The following is a 25,640-nucleotide window of genomic DNA, read 5'->3' on the forward strand; positions in this document are numbered from 1 at the left end:
ACCATGTTACCTATGTGGCCAAAGTGGGTTTCCTCTCTCGGCATCTATAGCAAAATGTTGGTCAGTGGTACAGTATTCGCCTGTGGTACGTTTACAGGACTAAAAGCTGTCCATGTCTCTTAAGGCTTTAGTTTTTTTTTTTCTCTCATCCCTTGCTGCTTTATGAGACTGATGCTTTCTTGTCTCTTTTCCTCAACTCACTCCAGCCAGTGCACCACCACTGGTACATCAAAAGCCATGGTATGTGCTAGCGGGGATGGTGCATATAAAAGATCCCTTGCTGCTAATCGAAAAGAGTAGCCCATGAAGTGGCGACAGCGGGTTTCCTCCCTCAATATCTGTGTGGTCCTTAACCATATGTCTGACGCCATATAACTGTAAATAAAATGTGTTGAGTGCGTTGTTAAATAAACCATTTCCTTTTATGAGACTGATATTTTCCTGTCTCTTTTCCTCAACAAGATGTTAAAATGACAATGTTTAAAATGTGCTGAGTTCGCATTACAAATATTCCTTTCCTCTCACCATCAAGACTGTTAAACACAAAACAGCAGTAGCCAAGAAGGAAGGAAGGAAATGTTTTATTTAACGACGCACTCAACACATTTTTATTTATGGTTGTATGGTGTTGGACATATGGTTAAGGACCACACAGATATTGAGAGGGGAAACCCGCTGATGCCACTTCATGGGCTACTCTTTTTGATAACAGCAAGGGATCTTTTATATACACCATCCCACAGACAGGATAGTACATACCACAGCCTTTGTTACACGAGTTGTGGAGCACTAGCTGGAATGAGAAATGGCCCAATGGGTCCACCGACGGGGATCGATCCTAGACCGACCGCATATCAATGAACGCTTTACCACTGGGCTACATCCCGCCCCCAGTAGCCAAGATGTCATATTAGACAATTCCTTGCTGGGGCATCATTAAACATTAAATAAATAAATGCCACAAACATTTAACACAGAAATAAAGACTCTTTTTTTTTTCTGTCTTGACATCACAAACATACTGACAAAAACCACTAGAGCACATTGATTATAATCATTGGCTATTGGATGTCAAACATTTGGTAATTTTGACATATAGTCCGAAACCCGCTACATTTTTCCACATATAGCCAGGGATAATTTATATGCACTATCCTACAGACAAGATAGCACATACCACGGGCTTTGATATACAGTGAAACTCCTCTAAACCAGACACCAAAGGACCAAGACAATTGTCCAGTTTTTAAGAGGTATCTGGTTTAGGGGGGTTAAGTTCTGTACTGGTTTTTATAAAGGGACTCTGTAAAGCGTCCGGTTTTGAGGGAATTCCGTTTTACAGAGGGTCCAGTGTTGAGAGTTTTCTCTGTACCAGTCGTGGTGCACTAACTGGAACGAGAAATAGCCCAGTGGAGATCAATCCTAGACAGACTGCGCATCGGGTGAGTGCTTATGTCCGGTCCCTGAAGACACTTTATGAGGCTTGAAATTGTATTGCAGAAAACAAACGGTACGATGGGATATGAAAATATTATAAAGTTCAACATCTAAATGTCATGATGCACTTAGTGATACATGCAGTGTGTTTGTAAACTGGTTTCAATTTTTATTTATTTTTATTAGCAACATTATAAATACATATCAAATTATTCAAATTGTATGTGTGTAAAGTTTGTTTTGGACATCTGTATTAAACGTTCATTCTCCGCCACTCAGTCGGGGGCGGGATATAGCCCAGTGGTAAAGCACTCGTTTGGGCTATTTTTCGCTCAAGCCAGTGAACCATGACTGGTACATCAAAGGCTGTGGTATGTGCTATTCTGTCTATGGGATGGTGTATATAAAACATCCCTTGCTGCTAATCGGAAAGAGTAGCCTGTTGCGTGGCGACAGCAGGTTTCCTCCCTCAATATCTGTGTGATTCTTTACCATATGTACGACACCATATAACCATAAATAAAATACGCTGAGTGCACCGTTAAATAAAATATTTGCTTCCTTCCCTTTTTTTTCACTGTAGCTGAGAAGCAAATTGTTAGACCGTCCTTAAAACAACAAGTTGACATACCAGGTTTTAGGTTTCTAGCTGTTTCACAGCAGACACATAGGTCATCCTGCGAGGAAGGAGAGGACAACCTGACACATGTGATTCATCTGCTGACATTTAGTCTGTCTGGCAGGATGATATTGCCACTGTGCTTCTACCACAACTCTCACAATACAGTCTGCATTTACCGGCCTGGACTATTTATTTCACAAAACATCCTAAAAACCTAGTTTTACACATAAACTTAAATCCATGAGTAAACCACAATTTCATTTCCTATTAACAGGGGACGGAGCGAAGTCCAGGGTAAGTGCTCGACTGAATGAAGGAAAGAAGGAAATTTTTTATTTAATGATGCACTCAACACATTTTACTTACGGTTATATGGATGAGGACCACACAGATACTGAGAGAAGAAACCCGCTGTCGCCACTTCATGGGCTACTCTTTTTCAATTAGCAGCAAGGGATCTTTTATGTGCACCATCCCACAGACAGGATAGTAAATACCACAGCCTTTGCTACACCAGTTGTGGAGCACTGGCTGGAATGAGAAATATCGACTGAATGATATATATCAGCTATTGGGTGTTACAAGCGTTCGACTGATGCACGGTCAGTTTAGGATCAATCCCCATTGTTGGGTCCATTTGGCTATTTCTTGTTCCAGCCAGTGCACCACAACTGGTATATCAATGGCCATGGTATGTGCTATCTTGTCTGTAGGATGGTGCATATAAAAAAATACCTAGTTACTAATGAAAAAATGTAGCGAGGTTTCCTCTCAAAAACTATGTCAAAATTACAAAAAATTTGACATCCAATAGATGATGATGAATAAATCAATATGCTCTAGAGGTATTGTTAAACAAAACAAACTTTTTTTTTAACTGCTAGTTGCAAATATAAACTTACAATATTTTGTGAACTTGGCATCTGGTGTTAGTGTTTTTAAAACAATAAAGGTGACAAACACTTTAGACCTAGACAGTCTTTTTCTTTGTCTTGATATCACAAACATATAGAAGGTTATCAGATGAATGGTGATTCACAAAATCTGCATTTCAGTGTGGGACTATGCCACCCAGGCCTGGGTACTCGGAACCTGTAGTGCCTGTCAGATATAACCGTGTCCTAGTTGGGTCATACACATGGAAGAAACATCCATAAAGGCACCCATCAAGTGGATGAAACCGGTTAATAAAACCTTTCTAAAAAATAAAAAAACAAAAAAAACCCTCTAAAGTTATTTTGAATCATGTTCTTAATATTTGTGAACCCCAAAAGTTGTTTTGTTTAATAACACCACTAGAGCACATTGATTAATCTATCATCGGCTATTGGATGTCAAACATTTGGTAATTCTGACTCGTAGTCACGAGAAGAAACCCACAAGTTTTTCATTAGCAGAAAGGGATCTTTTATATGCACTTTTCCACAAACAGGAAACCACATACCATGCCTATGTCCAGTTGTGGTGCACTGGATGGAACATGAAAAAATCCAATGAGTTGAATGGATCCGCAGAGGTGGTTTGACCCTGCGATGCAAACACCTCAAGCAAGCACTCAACCGACCAAGCTAAATCCCATCCCAAGTTCAAACTTACTACATTGTGTAATAGTTTAAAACTAAAAAAACCCCGGCAAATACAGTAAAACCCCATTAAACCATCCATAACTGGGACCAAGTATAATGTCCAGTTAAAAGGGGTATCCAATTTAGAGAGGTTCTAATCGGCACAAACATTTACAAAGGACTTGTGGAAAACATGTGGTTTCGAGGATATTCTGGTATACCGAGGGTCTGATTTAAAGGGGTTTCACTGTACCACAAATCCATCTTGAAGCATGCTCCTCACTCACTGTGGGTTCCAAGTTCAGATCTGGCCTGTAATACTACATGTAATTATAAGCTACAACACTAAATCGAATCACTTATCACTTGAAAAGATAAAAACTTCTGTCATGGTTACTTTTTTAACTATTCATACAACAATATCTTTCTCTTTGATCTCACAAACACAAACGTCTTCAGCTCATGTACCTTTTGTTAATTTTTTATCAGTTAATTTCAAATCTGTCACTTCGGGATTATTGTGTCACTGATATGTCTGTCAACTTCTCATTAACACACTCATGAATATTCATCAAAACAGTGTGACTAAAATTACCAGGGCTAGCTTTGGATGAGCAAAACATTTCACCAAATTATTTTTAAACATGCAAAACCACTGTTATTTTCCAACAAAATACCAATTATTGTTTGAAATTTGTTCACCAAATTAAAATAAAATTTGCCAATTGTTCCTAAAATTCGCAACTGGCGAATTTGGCGAGTGGCAGAGCTAGCCTTGATTATCAACATATAGTCACTGTTAACAGGAGCTGGTTGTAGACCAGTGGTGGACCAGTGGGTGACCAGTGGTAGAATGCCTAATGTCCAAGGTGAGACAAGTCGTCGTAATCTGCCCTTGGTGGATCCAGTCAGTTATTTCTCATTCTAACTAATGCTCCAAGGGCGGGATGTGGCTCAGTGGTACCGTAGGACACCCATTTGAGGTACAATGGGTTAAAGGCTGTGGTATGTGCTGTCCTGTCTAAGCGAAGGGCATATTTAAAAGATCCTTTGTTGCTTTCCAGTAGCCTGTAATGGCAGCAGATGTAGACCATGGTATGTACTGGATCATAGTGATTAGAACATGTTCATTTCATTTCACGGAGCGGGACGTAGCCGCGTGGTAAAGCGCTCGCTCGATGTGCGGTCGGTCTGGGGTCGGTCCCTGTCGATGGGCCCATTGGGCCACGACTGGTATATCAAAGGCTGTGGTATGTACTACCCTGTCTGTGGGATGGTGTATATAAAAGAACCCTTGATGCTAATCGAAAAAGAGTAACCCATGAAGTGGTGACAGCGGGTTTCCTCTCTCAATATCTGTGCGGTCCCTAACCATATGTCCGACACCATATAACCGTAAATAAAATGTGTTGAGTGTGTCGTTAAATAAAACATTTTTCTTTCTTTCTTTCATTTCATTTATTTTCATGCTAAAATTCAATTAAATTAAATTTCCAAGAGTTTCTCTTACTTTGGACATAGCCTTTGATATACCAGTTGTGGGGCTGGCTCTCTCTCTCTCTCCGTGTCTCTGCGCTGTCTCTCTCTCTCTCTGTGTCTCTGCTCTGTCTCTCTCTCTCTCTCTGTCTCTGCTCTGTCTCTCTCTCTGTGTCTCTGCTCTCTCTCTCTCTCTCTGCTCTGTCTCTCTCTCTGTCTCTCTCTCTGTGTCTGCTCTGTCTCTCTCTCTGTGTCTCTTTCTCTCTGTGTCTCTCTATCTGTGTCTCTGCTCTGTCTCTCTGTGTCTCTGCTCTGTCTCTCTCTGTCTCGGCTCTGTCTCTGTGTCTGCTCTGTCTCTCTCTCTCTCTATGTCTCTGCTCTGTCTCTCTCTGTGTCTCTGCTCTGTCTGTCTCTCTCTCTGTGTCTCTGCTCTGTCTCTCTCTCTCTCTGTGTCTGCTCTGTCTCTCTCTCTCTGTGTCTCTGCTCTGGGTCTCTCTCTCTGTGTCTCTGCTCGGTCTCTCTCTCTCTCTGTGTCTCTGCTCTCTCTCTCTCTCTGGGTCTCTTTCGTTCTCTCTCTTTTTCTCCTGCTTTTTGACCTTGATGGGTCTGTATGTGATCTGCTTGGCTACATCTTGGCTCTGGTCTTTAAGAACGAAGCACTTGTATTTCTTGGGCAGGATCTAGCTCAGTCGGTAGAATGCTTGATGTATCTGATGGAACCCCATCGGGAACCGTTTGGTTTTCTCATTTCATTCATTACATTTCAAATGATTTTCGTGCTTATATCCAATTAAGCTTCAAGCACACTGTCCTGGGCACACACACCTCAGCTATCTGGGCTGTCTGTCCAGGACAGTGAATTAGTTGTTAATTGTTAGTGAGAGAGAAGAGGGTGTAGTGGTCTTATACCTACCCACCGAGTCGTTAAAACTCGCTCTGGGTGGGAGCCGGTATCAGGCTGTGAACTCTGTACCTACCAGCCTTATGTTCGATGGCTTCACCACGACACCACAGAGGCCAGTTAGAACATTCTATTCTTTAATATAAGTAATAACTCTCGGCCAGTCATATCACATTACATTACAGCCATCAAGAGCTTTGTCCCAGTGCAGGTTTTTTGTTTGTTTGTTTGTTTACAAATATGTCAAAATATTAGATTTTTTTGTTTCTATAAAACTAATAGTACTCAAAATATGATCAATAATTGTTTTATTACAAAATAACATCAGCAAGTTTTGATTCATATTTGGTTTTTTATTTCTTCTTTTATTACTTTGATTAAACCAGGTACTGGGAGTCAGTGGCGTATCTACGGAAAACAGCGCCTATGACTAATAATTATGATAATCAAAGACAGATCATACATCTGAAGAAAATTATTTTTTCACTATCCGAGGTTGGCTTGTTGGACTTTAATAGAAACTGGTCAGTGGCGCCCCCCCCCCCCCCCCCCCCCCCCCTTCATGTGGCGCCTACGGCACGTGCCATACCTGCCATATCCTAGGTACACCACTGCTGGGAGTGTCATTACTAAAACATTCCTTTCCATTAAACAAAAAAGAGCAACGTTTTTGAGATAAATTAAGTTTAATTTTCATAAAATAACTTATTTCATCTTGGTCAAGGTCCTCTGTTTTTCTGCATGTTCCACTATTTTTTCATCCACCTTCAGTCCCTTTCTTCTGCGTACCTGGTTCATGTAATTTCGAGCCCTGTTCTCTGCATCGGACTTCTCCCCGAAATGGAGGTACTCTTCCTCTGTGGTTGGCACCCAGTAAGGATCCATGTCCAACACCTGAAAAAAGAAAGAGAAAAAAAGAAAGATAATTTTTGTAAACTTTTAACAAATTTCCCTTTTTGGGCCCCTGTCCCTTAGGCCCTTGGGAATCAGAATGACCAAATTCATAAATTTGTTTTTGCACAAGTCTAGGAAACTTAGCACAAAATTTGATTGTAATTGGTAAAGTAGTTTTGGAGAAGAAGAAAACAAATGTGAAAGTTTCTGCATGACAGACGAAAAACGGACTGCAACAGGTCACATGAGCCTTTTGGTTAGGTGACCTAAAAATACCAAAAAAACCCCAACAAAAAACAAATATATAGAGAATAATACATGAGTGGCCGTTAGATACATTTTAAAACAACTCGTTGTGAGATAAATGGTATCTAACGAGCAAAAGCGAGTTTGATACGTTTTCAAAACAACGAGTTGTGAGATAAATGGTATCTTAATGGACACGAATGTATTATTCTATTTCTTACATATCCTCAAAAACCCAGGTTTTAAGCAAATTTTAACATCTTTTTTGACTAAAAGTTATTTACAACCCTTTGCACTTGTAGCTGACTTGTACGTCACAGACACATGGTTATCAGGTTAACTATACGTCACAGTGTAATCGATTTCCATCGTGTTGTTTTTCATTGGATATATGGCATTGGTGACCTGGTCATCACCTAGGAGCAGCCAGTTGTATGTCTTGAAATTGTTAACACACGTATGTGTGTAAACAGGGCATGTGTTATCATAAATAACACATGGTGTGCTCGCCAATAGGTGTGTAAGAAAACTTGTTTCAACCAAGTAAAAATCCACTGCTTATTTATCACAGATTTTCACCACTATTTTACAAACCATCATCACATGGTATGTGCTATCCTGATTTTTATAGATGTATAAGTTTTAACACTGCTCTACAAAGCCATTGTATATGCTATCTGACTGTGATAGATGTATACGTTTTAACACTGCTCTACAAAGCCATGGTATATGCTGTCTGACTGATAGATGTATACATTTTAACACTGCTCTATAAAGCCATGGTATGTGCTATCCTGATTTTTATAGATGTATAAGTTTTAACACTGCTCTACATAGCCATGGTATATGCTATCTAACTGATAGATGTTTACATTTTAATACTGCTCTATAAAGCCATGGTATGTGCTATCTTAATTTTTATAAATGTATAAGTTTTAACACTGCTCTATAAAGCCATGGTATATGCTATCCGACTGTGATAGATGTATACATTTTAACACTGCTCTATAAGGCCATGGTATGTGCTATCTTGATTTTTATAGATGTATACGTTTTAACACTGCTCTATAAAGCCATGGTATATGCTACCTTGATTTTTATAGATGTATACGTTTTAACACTGCCCTATAAAGCCATGGTATATGCTATCTGACTGTGATAGATGTATAAGTTTTAACACTGCTCTATAAAGCCATGGTATATGCTATCTGACTGTGATAGATGTATACGTTTTAACACTGCTCTACAAAGCCATGGTATATGCTATCTGACTGTGATAGATGTTTAAGTTTTAACACTGCTCTATAAAGCCATGGTATATGCTACCTTGATTTTTATAGATGTATACGTTTTAACACTGCCCTATAAAGCCATGGTATATGCTATCTGACTGTGATAGATGTATACGTTTTAACACTGCTCTATAAAGCCATGGTATATGCTATCTGACTGTGATAGATGTATACGTTTTAACACTGCTCTATAAAGCCATGGTATATGCTATCTGACTGTGATAGATGTATACGTTTTAACACTGCTCTACAAAGCCATGGTATATGCTATCTGACTGTGATAGATGTTTAAGTTTTAACACTGCTCTACAAAGCCATGGTATATGCTATCTGACTGTGATGGATGTTTAAGTTTTAACACTGCTCAATAAAGCCATGGTATATGCTATCTTAATTTTTATAAATGTATAAGTTTTAACACTGCTCAATAAAGCCATGGTATATGCTATCTTAATTTTTATAAATGTATAAGTTTTAACACTGCTCAATAAAGCCATGGTATGTGCTATCTTAATTTTTATAAATGTATAAGTTTTAACACTGCTCTATAAAGCCATGGTATATGCTACCTTGATTTTTATAGATGTATACGTTTTAACACTGCCCTATAAAGCCATGGTATATGCTATCTGACTGTGATAGATGTATAAGTTTTAACACTGCTCTATAAAGCCATGGTATATGCTATCTGACTGTGATAGATGTATACGTTTTAACACTGCTCTATAAAGCCATGGTATATGCTATCTGACTGTGATAGATGTATACGTTTTAACACTGCTCTACAAAGCCATGGTATATGCTATCTGACTGTGATGGATGTTTAAGTTTTAACACTGCTCAGTAAAGCCATGGTATATGCTATCTGACTGTGATAGATGTATAATTTTTAACACTGCTCTACAAAGCCATGGTATATGCTATCTGACTGTGATAGATGTATAATTTTTAACACTGCTCTACAAAGCCATGGTATATGCTATCTGACTGTGATAGATGTATAATTTTTAACACTGCTCTATAAAGCCATGATATATGCTATCTGACTGTGATAGATGTATACATTTTAACACTGCTCTACAAAGCCATGGTATATGCTATCTGACTGTGATGGATGTTTAAGTTTTAACACTGCTCTATAAAGCCATGGTATATGCTATCTGACTGTGATAGACATATAAGTTTTAACACTGCTCTATTATCCTGACTATAAAGCCATGGTATACACAATCCTAACTGTAAAACAACCACATAAAAAACAAGAGTACTAGTGAGGTACATGATACGCTCATCAGGAGTTTGATGGAAAACCATACCATATTAATGAATATGTTACGGGTACGAGTCAATTCTAATTATGTCAATTATTTTTGCAATGGGATGGATGAACAGTTTGTTTTTGACCAACCACCATACCAAGTGGTTTGATGGTCCTGTATGCAAGATATGGTCTGGACAAGGATTTACTATTGTGTGCAGTAGACCATGAAAAGTAGGTCACAGTGACCTAGTAATAGCACGCTACACATCGTCATCCCAAGTTGTTCCTACATGTGAGATTTGATGGTCCTGTATGCATCTGTATGCAAGATATTGTCCAGACAAGGATTTACTATTATGTGCAGTAGACCATGAAAAGTAGGTCACAGTGACCTAGTAATAGCACACGACACATCGTCATCCCAAGTTGTTCCTACATGTGAGATTTGATGGTCCTGTATGCATCTGTATGCAAGATATGGTCCGGACAAGAAAAAGTTAACTGCATTCATGTTCTCTTCCTTCCAAACAGATCTCAAATTTAAATAAAAAATCCCTTTGAAAATTAACAAATTATTTTTTAAAAGGTTTCAAAATTCTTTTCAGAATTTTATTATTACAAGTATTATATTTTTTATTCTAAAGAATTTACATCCGTTACAGGTAAAGAAAAAAACAACAACGATATGCCCAGGACATTAAATTTCATAGACTACAGGTACAAAAGTGATGTCTCCATTTTTACAAAATACAAAGATTGATCTCTGCAGCTGATATACAAGGAAATAATAAATCTCAGTTGGATGTCTGAAAACGACACCAATAATACCGCTGGGAAATTCCATTCATTTACATTAAAAAAACATATGTGTATACATTACCAAGTACTGCACAATACACAGTATTATACGCTGTATTCTAATGCAATGAAGTCATCCGTGTTAACCAGATAAAGTGGACTCGGCACTGATATGTCTAAACTGGATTTCTGTGTAAACCGGCAGAGTTTTAAAGTCCCGTCCAGCTATCGGTAAATTATTATGAATAAAACTCTGCCTACACCAGATGCTGTCTTTTCCAGACTTCAGATGCAAATTCAAGAACAAAAGATTGGTTTATAAAGTAATTAGCTCTGTCTACACCGACACGCGATCTTACCTCAACTGTCTGCCTGTGGTCACCTTTTAAACAATGATGGCAGTTCCCCAGTAATTAGGACACCAAAATGTTACGAAATAATTGCGCCTCTTTGAAGGCTTAATAAACAATGAACCACACCTGTTGTAATTTGTGTAGGTAGCATTGCTTAGCCTTACTTATACAGATGTCTTGCACAGTCCAAACGTTTGGTGAATATCACTTTGTTTACAAATCGGTATTTTCTGATCACTATAGCGCAAGAACTGTAACTCTGGAAGAAATCTATCTACACCCCGGTACTCTGTCTAAACCAACCACCAGCCTCGGTGGCGTCGTGGTTAGGTCATCGGTCTACAGGCTGGTAGGTACTGGGTTCGGATCCCAGTTGAGGCATGGGATTTTTAATCCAGATACAGACTCCAAACCCTGAGTGAGTGCTCCGCAAGGAACAACGGGTAGGTGTAAACCACTTGCACCGACCAGTGATCCATATCTGGTTCATCAAAGGCCATGGTTTGTGCTATCCTGCCTGTGGGAAGCGTAAATAAAAGATCCCTTGCTGCTAATCGGAAAGAGTAGCCCATGTAGTGGTGACAGTGGGTTTCCTCTCAAAATCTGTGTGGTCCTTAACCATATGTCTGACGCCATATAACCGTAAATAAAACGTGTTGAGTGCGTTGTTAAATAAAACTTTTCTTTCTTTCTGTCTAAACCGGCACATTTGATCGGTTACAAGTGAATCTAGTTTAGACAGTCCACTGTAGTTAAACCAACGTTAAGCAGCCATATATTAGAAATCAGGAAAAGTTAGCGAGCAATAAATTTTAGCGAGGTCATACAGGACACTAATATTTAAAGATACGTACCATAGACTGTTTCTGAAACCTTTGTGCTGTATTGATTAAACCAAAACAATAGGAACCAACAATAATTTAGTGCGTGCATGCGTAATACTTTAACATGCTCATATACCACGGAGGTTTTGAGCATGTCTGCCCAGGGTTCGGTCTCTGGGAAGCCAGGGGCCCAATCCGGGGCAAATAATAATTAGTGAGCATGCTCACTGCTGTAATTTTCTTCTGAGTGTTTGAAAAAGTGAGGCAAAATCGGATACTGACCCTTGCCTACAGTGAAACCTCTCAAGACCGGACCCTCTGTAAACCAGAATTCCCTCAAAACCGGACGCTTTACAGAAAGAAAGAAATGTTTTATTTAACCAGACATATGGTTAAGGACCACACAAATTTTGAGAGGAAACCCGCTGTCGCCACTACATGGGCTACTCTTTCTGATTAGCAGCAAGGGATCTTTTATTTGCGCTTCCCATAGGCAGGATAGCACAAACCATGGCCTTTGTTGAACCAGTTATGGATCACTGGTCGGTGCAAGTGGTTTACACCTACCCATTGAGCCATATGGAGCACTCACTCAGTGTTTGGAGTCGGTATCTGGATTAAAAATCTCATGCCTCGATTAGGATCCGAACCCAGTACCTACCAATACCCAGTACCGATGGCCTAACCACGACGCCACCAAGGCCGGTCGGATGCTTTACAGAGTCCCCTTTTTAAAAACAAGATAGAACTAAACCTCTCTAAACCGGATCCCTCTTAAAACCGGACGTTTGTCTTGGTCCCTTGAGTGTCCGGTTTAGAGGGGTTTCACTGTAGTATATTACAACAACAAAAAACCTGTAACTGTTTCTTATCATTCTTTACACCAAACATTATTGGATGTCAAACACTACATTCCTGTTCTCTCCCTTCCAAACAGATCTGAGATTTAAATAAAAAATTCCTTTGAATTGAAAAAAACTCAACAATTATTTTTTAAAAGGTTTCAAATTTCTAACAAATTATTTTTTAAAAGGTTTCAAATTTCTAACAAATTATTTTTTAAAAGGTTTCAAATTTCTTTTTGAATTTTTATTATCACAAGTATTATATTTTTTATTCAAATGAATTTACATCCGTTACATCTTTTAAAAAATCATCTAAAGTTATGCCCAGGACATTAAATTTTCATAGACTACAGGTACAAAAGTGACGTCTCCATCTTTACAAAATACAATGATTAATCTCTGCAGCTGATATACAAGGAAATAATAAATCTCAGCTGGACGTCACACCCGCATGTTTTAGTCTGAAAAAACACCAATAATACCCTGGGACATTCATTTACATAAAAAAACATACGTGTATACCTTACCAAAGCAAAGCACAATATGTATAGGATTTGTCATGAGTGTTTTTTTAATATGGAAAATATCAACTGAGCCGATGTTAATCGGTATTTGTCAAGGCTCTGCTGAGACAAATACCGATTAACTAGACAAGGTTGATATTTTACATATTAAAAAAACATGAGTAGCGAATTCTATTTATCCTACAATACTTCTAAAATAACATTTAATTAAATTTTGAGTAAATCACAGTACTAAAGTCACCGCCATCGGTAATATAACGTCATCATGATTGGCACAAATTATTTGACGTCACACATTTTAAACAAATCTTTGAAAACATTACGCTCAGGTATACAGGTCTTGTTGGCTTGTAAGCAAATGACCCATCCACAGCAACACATTACCTAGAGACCTTGCAAATTTACCATTATTAACCGGGTTAATATACTACATTATCATATGGGTTTATGACATGGATATCATGGGTAAGTTATAGGATAAACTGTTTTATAATCTGTATTATCAAAGGAATGAAGTCATCAATTGTACAGTGGACTCTGTCCAAATCGGCATTGATTTGTCTAAACCGGATTTCTGTGAAAACCGGCAGAGTTTTAAAGTCCCGTCCATCTACTGGTAAATTATTATGAATAAAATTCTGCCTAAAGTGGATGTTGTCTATTCCAGATTTCAAATGGAAAATTCAAAAACAAAAGATCAGTTTATATAGTAATTAGCTCTGTCTACACCGGCACGCGATCTTACCTCTACTGTCTACACCGACACGCGATCTTACCTCTACTGTCTGCCTGTGGTCACCTTTTAAACAATGATGGCAGTTCCCCAGTAATTAGGACACTAAAATGTTACGAAATAATCGCGCCTCTTTGAAGGCTTAATAAACAATGAACCACACATGTTTTAACGGGTGAAGGTAGGATTGTTTAGCCTTTCTTATACAGATGTCTTACACAGTCCAAACATTTGGTGAATATGACGTTTTATTTACGTTGAGATTTTCTGATCACTATATCACAAGAACCGTAACTCTGGATGAAATCCGTCTACATCGGCATACTGGATACAGGGCTAAAACCACCAAAATGACTGGTTATTTTTCAACAACCAGCTATATATATACATATATCCACACACAATTATCTCACAGGTCAGGGGCCTAATTCACTAAACTCTCGCAACTTTGCGATCTCGCAGTGCAATGCTAAAAGACTTGCAAAGAGGATGCTTTGTTGTCTAACAGAGCCTAAGAGACCTTTGAGAATTAGGCCCCTGCTATTTAGCTTATGATTCTTATATTTTAATTCCATAATACTCTAAAATATATCTCGGAGGTGCTAACTTTTTACACATTATCCCAACTCTCTGCTTACCAAACCTCTGTTTACGGTACCGGCCTCGGTGGTTAGGCCATCGGTCTACAGGCTGGTAGGTACTGAGTTCGGATCCCAGTCGAGGCATGGGATTTTTAATCCAGATACCAACTCCAAACCCTGAGTGAGTGCTCCGCAAGGCTCAGTGGGTAGGTGTAAACCACTTTGTGCTATCCTGCCTGTGGGAAGCGCAAATAAAAGATCCCTTGCTTCCTGTCGTAAAAGAGTAGCATATGTGGCGATAGCGGGTTTCCTCTTAAAAACAGTGTCAGAATGACCATATGTTTGACGTCCAATAGCCGATGATAAGATAAAAAATCAATGTGCTCTAGTGGCGTCGTTAAATAACCCAAACTTTACTTTTAACTCCGGTGATTGACGTCCAATAGCCGATGATAAGATAAAAAATCAATGTGCTCTAGTGGCGTCGTTAAATAACACAAACTTTACTTTAACTCCGGTGATTGACGTCCAATAGCCGATGATACTTACTTTACTTTAACTCCGGTGATTGACGTCCAATAGCCGATGATAAGATAAAAAATCAATGTGCTCTAGCGGCGTCGTTAAATAACACAAACTTTACTTTAACTCCGGTGATTGACGTCCAATAGCCGATGATAAGATAAAAAATCAATGTGCTCTAGCGGCGTCGTTAAATAACACAAACTTTACTTTAACTCCGGTGATTGACGTCCAATAGCCGATGATAAGATAAAAAATCAATGTGCTCTAGCGGCGTCGTTAAATAACACAAACTTTACTTTAACTCCGGTGATTGACGTCCAATAGCCGATGATAAGATAAAAAAATCAATGTGCTCTAGTGGCGTCGTTAAATAACACAAACTTTACTTTAACTCCGGTGATTGACGTCCAATAGCCGATGATAAGATAAAAAAATCAATGTGCTCTAGTGGCGTCGTTAAATAACACAAACTTTACTTTAACTCCGGTGATTGACGTCCAATAGCCGATGATAAGATAAAAAAATCAATGTGCTCTAGTGGCGTCGTTAAATAACACAAACTTTACTTTAACTCCGGTGATTGACGTCCAATAGCCGATGATAAGATAAAAAAATCAATGTGCTCTAGCAGCGTCGTTAAATAACACAAACTTTACTTTAACTCCGGTGATTGACGTCCAATAGCCGATGATAAGATAAAAAAATCAATGTGCTCTAGCAGCGTCGTTAAATAACACAAACTTTACTTTAACTCTGGTGATTGACGTCCAATAGCCGATGATAAGATAAAAAAATCAATGTGCTCTAGTGGCGTCGTTAAATAACACAAACTTTACTTTACTCAGGGCTTCTAGAATTTATATAAAATCCACTAGCCATGATGGGATCAGCGATTTACATTTTTTACTAGCCATGATTAAAAATTCACTAGCGCTACTTTACTTTAAGTTAATACAATTTTACTAAAGAATAGTATAAATGAGATATGTCACCTAAAGGAAAAAATAGAGATTAAAAACACTAACATTGGGGGCAGGATATTTATATTTAAAAAACTGACTTAGCTGCAACATTTGACTTTTGTTTTTTCACTGGCCGTCGGGCATGGCAATAGTAGTTATTTACTAGCCCAATATTGAATATCACTACCATAATCTACAAGCCCTGCTTTACTTTACTCTACTAACCCTGTGCTGCCTCGTTTCAAGCAGGGATTATCTTTCTCTTAACAAGACCTATTTCTTTTTTTGCTTGCTATTTAAAACAAAATAATTACAAACTTCTCGCCATTACAGGATTTACACTATTCCGATTGAACGATGTCACTAAAAAACTAACTAAATGTTACCCTTTGATAAACCTCAGAAAATGATGTCAAATGGGACGTCATTATGTAAAACATGTCATGGAAAGGATGTTGTGTTGTTTGTAATTATAAACATTGTTTGAAATTTTTTGGTGAATTTATCGGTGTATAACGGTAAATATTTTACCGTTATACATCAATAAATTCACAACAAATGACAATTTTAAAAAATATAACAGGTCATATTTTACATCCTATTCCAAGCCCTGTGAAAACACCTTAAAACCAAACTCTTTACTTGGCCCTGTGGGTATCGGGGTTTACAGTTTCACTGTACATGTAAGAGAATACTATTACTTGGCCCTGTGGGTATCCGGGTTCACAGTTTTACTGTACACGTAAGAGTATACTATTATCTAAAATCTAATCCCCATTATATCTGGTGACACAGTCATCTAAAGTCATGAACAAATGAGGAAGTATATTGATGAAAACATGCAAGGGATCACACCAGCACTAACAAGGAAAACCATCCTCCCTAGGGTCGACAAGTTAACCAGATTAGTGACGTTCAATCTCACATTACTGACATCCAATTCCTCATTAAAATCTTCATTCTTTATACTGACATTACAACATCAATAGTGACTGAAGTTTATTCTACAATACCTTCTTTTTCTCTTAGTAATAAAAATAAAATAATAAATCATGAAATTAAGACAATTAGATTTTCAAATAAATCACTTATTAAAGTCTGACATTGTATTGGAGGATAAAAATGACATTGATCAACGAAAAAACCCCACCCAAAATCACAAACAATTTTTGCTGGGTTTTAAAAAGAAGAGGATTACTGTGATTTGTTTTTTTTATCAAAGAACAAGACAGGAACAATTTATGGGTTAATACAAAAACCCGGAATGTTTTAAAAATCCAGATAATTTTCATTTCTGTTTATGTGAATATTTTAATTTACTGCTTACCTTCCAATGACGCTACATGTATGTGAGTATTTTAATTTACTTCTAACCTCTCAATGACTCTACATGTATGTGAGTATTTTAACAGTTACTGCTAACCTCCCAATGATTGTTTATGTGATGATATTAACAGTTACTGCTAACCTCCTAATGACTGTGTATGTGAGTATTTTAACAGTTACTGCTAACCTCTCAATGAAAGTGTATGTGACTATTTTAACAGTTACTGCTAACCTCTCAATGACTGTGTATGTGAATATTTTAACAGTTACTGCTAACCTCCCTCCCTCCCAATGATTGTGCATGTGAGTATTTTAAGTTACTGCTAACCTCCCTACCAATGATTGTGTATGTGAATAGTTTAACAGTTACTGCTAACCTCCCTCCCAATGATTGTGTATATGATTATTTTAACAGTTACTGCTAACCTCCCAATGACTGTGTTTGTGAATATTTTAACAGTTACTGCTAACCTCCCAATGACTGTATTTCTGACTATTTTAACAGTTAGTGCTAACCTCCATATGACTGTGTATTTGAATATTTAACAGTTACTGCTAACCTCCCACTGACTGTGTATTTGAATATTTAACCTCCCAATGACTATGTGGATGCAACTATTTTAAGTTATTGCTAACCTCCTAATGACTGTGTATGTGACTATTTTAACAGTTACTGCTAACCTCCCAATGACTGTGTTTGTGAGTATTTTAATAGTTACTGCTAACCTCCCAATGACTGTTTATGTGACTATTTTAACAGTTACTGCTAACCTCCCAGTGACAGGGTATGTGACTATTTTAACAGTTACTGATAACCTCCCAATGACTGTGTTTGTGACTATTTTAACAGTTACTGCTAACCTCCCAATGACTGTGTTTGTGAGTATTTTAACAGTTACTGCTAACCACCCAATGACTGTTTATGCGACTATTTTAACAGTTACTGCTAACCTCCCAGTGACTGGGTATGTGACTATTTTAACAGTTACTGATAACCTCCCAATGACTGTGTTTGTGACTATTTTAACAGTTACTGCTAACCTCCCAATGACTGTGTATGTGAGTATTTTAACAATTACTGCTTACCTCCCAATGACTGTGTTTGTGACTATTTTAACAGTTACTACTAACCTCCCAATGACTATGTGGATTCAACTATTTTTAGTTACTGCTAACCTCCCAATGACTGTGTTTGTGACTATTTGAACAGTTACTGCTTACCTCCCAATGACTGTGTTTGTGACTATTTTAACAGTTACTGCTTACCTCCTAATGATTGTGTATGTGATTATATTAACAGTTACTGCTAACCTCCCAATGAGTGTTTGTGAATATTTAACAGTTACTGCTAACCTCACACTGACTGTGTATTTGAATATTTAAGTTACTGCTAACCTCCCAATGACTATGTGGATGCAACTATTTTAAGTTACTGCTTACCTCCCAATGACTGTTTATGCGACTATTTAACAGTTACTGCTAACCTCCCAGTGACTGTGTATGTGACTATTTTAACAGTTACTGATAACCTCCCAGTGACTGTGTATGTCACTATTTTAAGTTACTGCTAACCTCCCAATGACTGTTTTTGTGACTATTTTAACAGTTACTGCTAACCTCCCAATGACTGTATTTGTGACTATTTTAATAGTTACTGCTAACCTCCTAATGACTGTGTATGTGAATATTTAAGTTAATGCTAACCTCCTAATGACTGTATTTGAATATTTTAACAGTTACTGCTAACCTCCCAGTGACTGAACTTCAGCTGTGGACTCGCCAGACCGCTGGTTCGTTTCCGGATCTCCTCGGCAAATCCGAAACTCTCAATGACGGGTAAGACGGCAGTGATGTTGAAGACTTGCGTCCCTTCTCTCATGGAGTCGCTCAGAACCCGGCCGTTCCGCTTGCCCAGCACACCGTACAGTTTTCCTAAACACACAGTGGAGTAGTCTCGTGAATATTAAAACAAATCAGTACTATCAACAACTGTTAATAAAGCGTTCTCATTATGCGATTAGTCGTACCGTATCACACAGTGGAGTAGTCTCGTGTATATTAAAACAAGTCAGTACTATCAACAACTGTTAATGAAGCGTTCTCATTATGCGATTAGTCGCACCGTATCACAGTGGAGTAGTCTCGTGTATATTAAAACAAGTCAGTACTATCAACAACTGTTAATGAAGCGTTCTCATTATGCGATTAGTCGTACCGTATCACACAGTGGAGTAGTCTCGTGAATATTAAAACAAGTCAGTACTATCAACAACTGTTAATGAAGCGTTCTCATTATGCGATTAGTCGCACCATATCACACAGTGGAGTAGTCTCGTGAATATTAAAACAAGTCAGTACTATCAACAACTGTTAATGAAGCGTTCTCATTATGCGATTAGTCGCACCGTATCACACAGTGGAGTAGTCTCGTGAATATTAAAACAAGTCAGTACTATCAACAACTGTTAATGAAGCGTTCTCATTATGCGATTAGTCGCACCGTATCACACAGTGGAGTAGTCTCGTGAATATTAAAACAAGTCAGTACTATCAACAACTGTTAATGAAGCGTTCTCATTATGCGATTAGTCGTACCGTATCACACAGTGGAGTAGTCTCGTGAATATTAAAACAAGTCAGTACTATCAACAACTGTTAATGAAGCGTTCTCATTATGCGATTAGTCGTACCGTATCACACAGTGGAGTAGTCTCGTGAATATTAAAACAAGTCAGTACTATCAACAACTGTTAATGAAGCGTTCTCATTATGCGATTAGTCGTACCGTATCACACAGTGGAGTAGTCTCGTGTATATTAAAACAAGTCAGTACTATCAACAACTGTTAATGAAGCGTTCTCATTATGCGATTAGTCGTACCGTATCACACAGTGGAGTAGTCTCGTGAATATTAAAACAAGTCAGTACTATCAACAACTGTTAATGAAGCGTTCTCATTATGCGATTAGTCGTACCGTATCACACAGTGGAGTAGTCTCGTGAATATTAAAACAAGTCAGTACTATCAACAACTGTTAATGAAGCGTTCTCATTATGCGATTAGTCGTACCGTATCACACAGTGGAGTAGTCTCGTGTATATTAAAACAAGTCAGTACTATCAACAACTGTTAATGAAGCATTCTCATTATGCGATTAGTCGTACCGTATCACACAGTGGAGTAGTCTCGTGAATATTAAAACAAGTCAGTACTATCAACAACTGTCAATGAAGCGTTCTCATTATGCGATTAGTCGTACCGTATCACACAGTGGAGTAGTCTCGTGAATATTAAAACAAGTCAGTACTATCAACAACTGTTAATGAAGCGTTCTCATTATGCGATTAGTCGCACCGTATCACACAGTAAATCGGAACATTGGTCTTATACACATACAATTAAAGTCGCTACGACAAATAACATGCGACTAATCACATAGTGATAACGCCCCTTAACTGTTTTAGTATTTTAATATGTTGGGTTTTTTAATCAAAATGCACAAGTTTTGCAAACAACTGTTGATATCTGGAATGCATATATGCAATAAATATATTGTGTGTATAATTTAATGACGCCACTAGAGCACATTGATATTTTATCTTATCATCGGCTATTGGACGTCAAACATATGGTCATTCTGACACTTTTTTTCAGAGGAAACCCACTGTCGCCACATAGGCTACTCTTTTATGACAGGCAGCAAGGGAGCTTTTAGTTGCGCTTCCCACAGGCAGGATAGCATAAACCATGGCCTTCGTTGAACCAGTTATGGATCACTGGTCTGTGCAAGTGGTTTACACCTACCCATTGAGTTGAGCTTTGCGGAGCACTCACTCAGGGTTTGGAGTCGGTATCTGGATTAAAAATCCCATGCCTCGTCTTAGATCCGAACTTAGTACCTACCAGCCTGTGGACTGATGGCCTAACCACGACGCCAGTCCTTTATAAATAGCTGCCAATGCTTCCTGTTATGACCCCAATGACTAACATCAGCTCTTACTGTCTGTGACTTGCTTTAAGGGCGAGATGTTGTACAAGTTATATCTCGTATACATTTATGATCAGTCTAAGATTATATGGAGCAGCTTTAGCCACATGTTACTTCAGTGAAACCCCTTCTAAACGGGATCCTCTGTAAACCAGAATTCCGTAAAAATCAGATTTTTGTTTTTATGGGAGCATTTTTAAATACCACTACAGAACAGAACCTCACTCAACTGGATGCACCTTAAAACTGGACTTTATACTCAGGGTTCAAAACTCGCCAAAAAATGTTGCCAAATTATGGTAAACGGACCACGAGCAAGATTTTAATGTGGAATATAAATATTAATAGTGGCTCATATGTTATAGCTCTAAAGAAGGTAATATTATTTGGGCGACCAACGCCATTACTCTTTTTAATATTTAAGTCGCACAAACAGGTCGAATCTGGCGACCTGGCAACAAGCCGTTTCGAGCCCTGGTACCAAGTCCCGTGGGTGCTCGATTCAAATGTGTTTCACTGTATTATAAGCTATGGGACTTGCTTTGATGGTATGCACCCAGCATATATTAAAAAAAAAATCACCAACACCACACACACACACACCAACCCCTCTCAAAATAATAAACAAACCCACTCACAAAACAAATCACCGACATAATCCACTAAAGAGAACAACAAACAACCTATACACAACAGAAATGATTACTCAAATTGATTATCTGTACACGTACCTAAAACGTCGGCTGTGGCTTGGATGTTACACTTGTACATGGCCACCACCAGTCTCTGGGGCTGGGTCTGGAACGCTTTCCGGCAGCCATCTTTAACACATGACATGAGCTGTCCAGAGAACGGGCCATACGCCACCTGTCGCTGTTGACACACTGTGGTAACCGGCTGTGATGATTCCGACTCCTTGCTTTTAGGTTCAGACTCCTTGCTTTTAGATTTAGACTCCTTGCTTTTAGGTTCAGACTCCTTGCTTTTAGGTTCAGACTCCTTGCTTTTAGATTCAGACTCCTCGCTTTCAGGAGACACTGGAGTCTGCAATGCATCTGACTGGTTGTTTTTGAAAGACATTTGAGTTTGCATTTTCTGTGATGATTCTGATTGGTCACTTTCAGAAGATACTAAAGTCTGTAATGCCTCCGATAGGTTGGTTTCAGAAGACACTGATGTTTGTCTTATATCTGATGATTCTGATTGGTCACTTTCAGAAGATACCAAAGTCTGTGATGCCTCTGATTGGTTGCTGTCAGAAGACACTGGAGCCTGTAACATCATTCCTAATTCTGATTGGTTGCTGTCAGAAAGCACTGTTATTTTTAATGTCTCTGGTTGGCTGCTTTCAGAAGACAATGTTGTTTTTAATGATGCATCAGATTTATTGCATATGTTTATTTCAGGACATTCAGAAACGGAATCACTTTTACATTGTGGTTTGCTAGCCTTTGTCATTATTACTTCATTGTCTTTGAAGACATTTAAGTGATCTGTTGCTCTACTGTCCTCGACCACTGACCACCCCCCATTAACATATTCCCACTTCTCCATGATGAAACAAACTCCTTGCATCGGCTCTTCACATATAGGCCCCGAAACAGTTGCCAGCTGAAATCCATTCACCACACTGCTGTCAAAGTTACGAACCGAAAACGATTCCAGTGATTCGTTCTGCAACCTCCACCAAATAGACGATCTGGAATAGCCCGGTATTCTGTTCAGCAGCACGTTCGAGCCACATCGGTGTGGCCCACAGCTCCACATCTGACAAACTGAACCTCTCCACAATTTCCCGGCTGAGTCAAATGCTCGTTCAATTTTCTCTCTCAGTGCCTGAAGAGCGGTTAGAGTTGAAACGTTGATCTCAAACCGTTTCTGTCTGTCCGATTTATCGCTGGTGTGTGCTGCGGTGTACAAGTCGAGTGTTTTGATCAGGGACACGTTCTCCACCAGAAGGTCTGTGACAGACGAGGGGAGCGGGACGGCGCGGATTCGAATGGTGCACTGTTTGTTGGACGTGGTCATCTCGACCAGGCCTTGTTTTATGACCTTCACGTCGCTCTCAAATTCCAGCTTCATTGATTTGATGGGTTGGTTCAGGTCGTGGATGGACTGATTCACCATGTCTACTTTAGGTGGAAGTACAATCGTCTCGCGGAACGGCACAATCGGAGAGGAAACATGCACATTTACATGAGCATATCTGTAATTCAAATACAATGACAAATACCCAGTGAGAAAGACTTCACAATGGTCATAATTTTATCCTGAAGAGACACACATAAACCATTTTATTGACAAATTATCAAAAAGCATTATATAAAATTGGGTTCAATAAATCTTAAATTAAAAACCGTTTCTAAAAAGGCACTAATGCTAGCTATTAGAGAGTTTGAATTTGAATTGTATTTCTATATTCACAAAGAACTGGCTGTCATTTTAATGGATACGCAATACAGGAGTTTACACCCGAGAAAACCACGGTTTACCCTGAGTGGCAACATGCTACAGTTGTGATATTCTTCAGTTAACTGTAAAAAGATTATATGTGGGATAGATTAATTTGCAGGACGGCGTGAATGTGAGAAAATGTCACCAAAGCAATAAAAAAAGATTAATTGCTGTGGATGAAATGGCCCACCCATGACAATTCTGAGCCTACAATTGTTGAGGAGCTTTACTGATGGCAGTAATTTTTATCAAATGGCACAAAAGATCCTTCGGTGATGCTCCCGACCTACAAAAATTTTAATCTCAAGGGTTACAATTTCTGTCGGTGTCGTCATTAAGTTCACGCCCTGTTGTAGTCATTTACCACAAATCCACGTGAAAATAGGGAATACATGTATATAGCTGTTACAACTTAAAGAATACAGCTTTAATTTTCATTGTAATACACAAACACAAGAGCTGTCCAAACCTTTCTTTGAGATCGTCCACACAGCGCTGTAGGTGAACCTCGCCGACGGCAACGATGATGTGTTCTCCCGTCTCCTGCACCAACACCTCGACACATGGATCGGCCTGGTTCAACAGCTTCAGACCATGCACCAGCTTCTTCATGTCACCTGGCAACACAACAGAGTATAACACATCAACAACACATCAACACATGGGTCGGCCTGGTTCAACAGCTTCAGACCATGCACCAGCTTCTTCATGTCACCTGGCAACACAACCGAATATATCACATCAACAACACATCAATACATGGGTTGGCCTGGTTCAACAGCTTCAGACCATGCACCAGCTTCTTCATGTCACCTGGCAACACAACAGAGTATAACACATCAACAACACATCAACACATGGGTCGGCCTGGTTCAACAGCTTCAGACCATGCACCAGTTTCTTCATGTCACCTGGCAACACAACCGAATATATCACATCAACAACACATCAATACATGGGTTGGCCTGGTTCAACAGCTTCAGACCATGCACCAGCTTCTTCATGTCACCTGGCAACACAACAGAGTATAACACATTAACAACACATCAATACATGGGTTGGCCTGGTTCAACAGCTTCAGACCATGCACCAGCTTCTTCATGTCACCTGGCAACACAACAGAGTATAACACATTAACAACACATCAATACATGGGTTGGCCTGGTTCAACAGCTTCAGACCATGTACCAGCTTCTTCATGTCACCTGGCGACACAACAGAAAAAAAGAAACAAATGCTTTATTTAACGACGCACTCATCACATTTTATTTACAGTTATATGGCGTCAAACACATGGTTAAGGACCACACAGATTTTGAGAGGAAACCTGCTGTCGCCACTACATGGGCTGATCTTTCCGATTAGCAGCAAGGGATCTTTTATTTGCGCTTCCCACAGGCAGGATGGCACAAACCATGGCCTTTGTTGAACCAGTTATGGATCACTGGTCGGTGCAAGTGGTTTACACTCAGGGTTTGGAGTCAGTATCTGGATTAAAAATCCCATGCCTCGACTGGGATCCGAACCCAGTACCTACCAGCCTGTAGACCGATGGCCTAACCATGACGCCACCGAGGCCGGTAAGTAAGCCAACAGTGAATATTCAACCAGTATCTACCTGCACGTGTCGGCTCGACGGCCACTCTGATGATTGGCATTGCTTCAAAATACAGGTCCGAGAATGCAGCACACGCACACGTTGACGAAATCGTCGCAGATTTCAAGATGTGATCTTCTAGGCCAGCAATACCTGGGTAATAAAATAATGCAAATATTTTCATTCAAAAGTATAAGATTTTTAGGGCAGCATAGAAAAGGAGTGTTTTCCTATTTACATAGGAACGCATCGGCTACTTCTACCAAATAGCAGCAAGCCATTTTTTAATGTACTTTCCCACTGACAAAACAGTCAATATTCAAAGAGAAGTAACTCCAAATAACAATTGTACAAAACAGTCAATATTCAAAGAGAAGTAACTCCAAATAACAATTGTACAAAACAGTCAATATTCAAAGAGAAGTAACTCCAAAT

General features: G+C 38.9%; 1 protein-coding gene across 2 annotated transcripts in view; it reads right to left on the minus strand.

The window, feature by feature from the left end:
* Positions 1 to 6,668: 6,668 nt before the first annotated feature.
* LOC121384207 (elongation factor-like GTPase 1) overlaps positions 6,669 to 25,640 on the minus strand; it is a 43,834-nt gene continuing 24,862 nt past the window's right edge. For both annotated transcript variants that reach the window (XM_041514486.1, XM_041514496.1), the window contains exons 18-22: positions 25,227 to 25,358; positions 24,078 to 24,225; positions 21,886 to 23,360; positions 18,913 to 19,097; positions 6,669 to 6,895 (exon numbers count right to left, since the gene is read on the minus strand). In XM_041514486.1, coding sequence (XP_041370420.1) covers positions 6,707 to 6,895; positions 18,913 to 19,097; positions 21,886 to 23,360; positions 24,078 to 24,225; positions 25,227 to 25,358 — 2,129 coding nt within the window. In that variant the 3' untranslated portion in view covers positions 6,669 to 6,706. The remainder of the gene's footprint in view (positions 6,896 to 18,912; positions 19,098 to 21,885; positions 23,361 to 24,077; positions 24,226 to 25,226; positions 25,359 to 25,640) is intronic.

This window comes from Gigantopelta aegis, chromosome 2, assembly GCF_016097555.1.
Source record: "Gigantopelta aegis isolate Gae_Host chromosome 2, Gae_host_genome, whole genome shotgun sequence".
NCBI classification, from domain to species: Eukaryota; Metazoa; Mollusca; class Gastropoda; order Neomphalida; family Peltospiridae; genus Gigantopelta; species Gigantopelta aegis.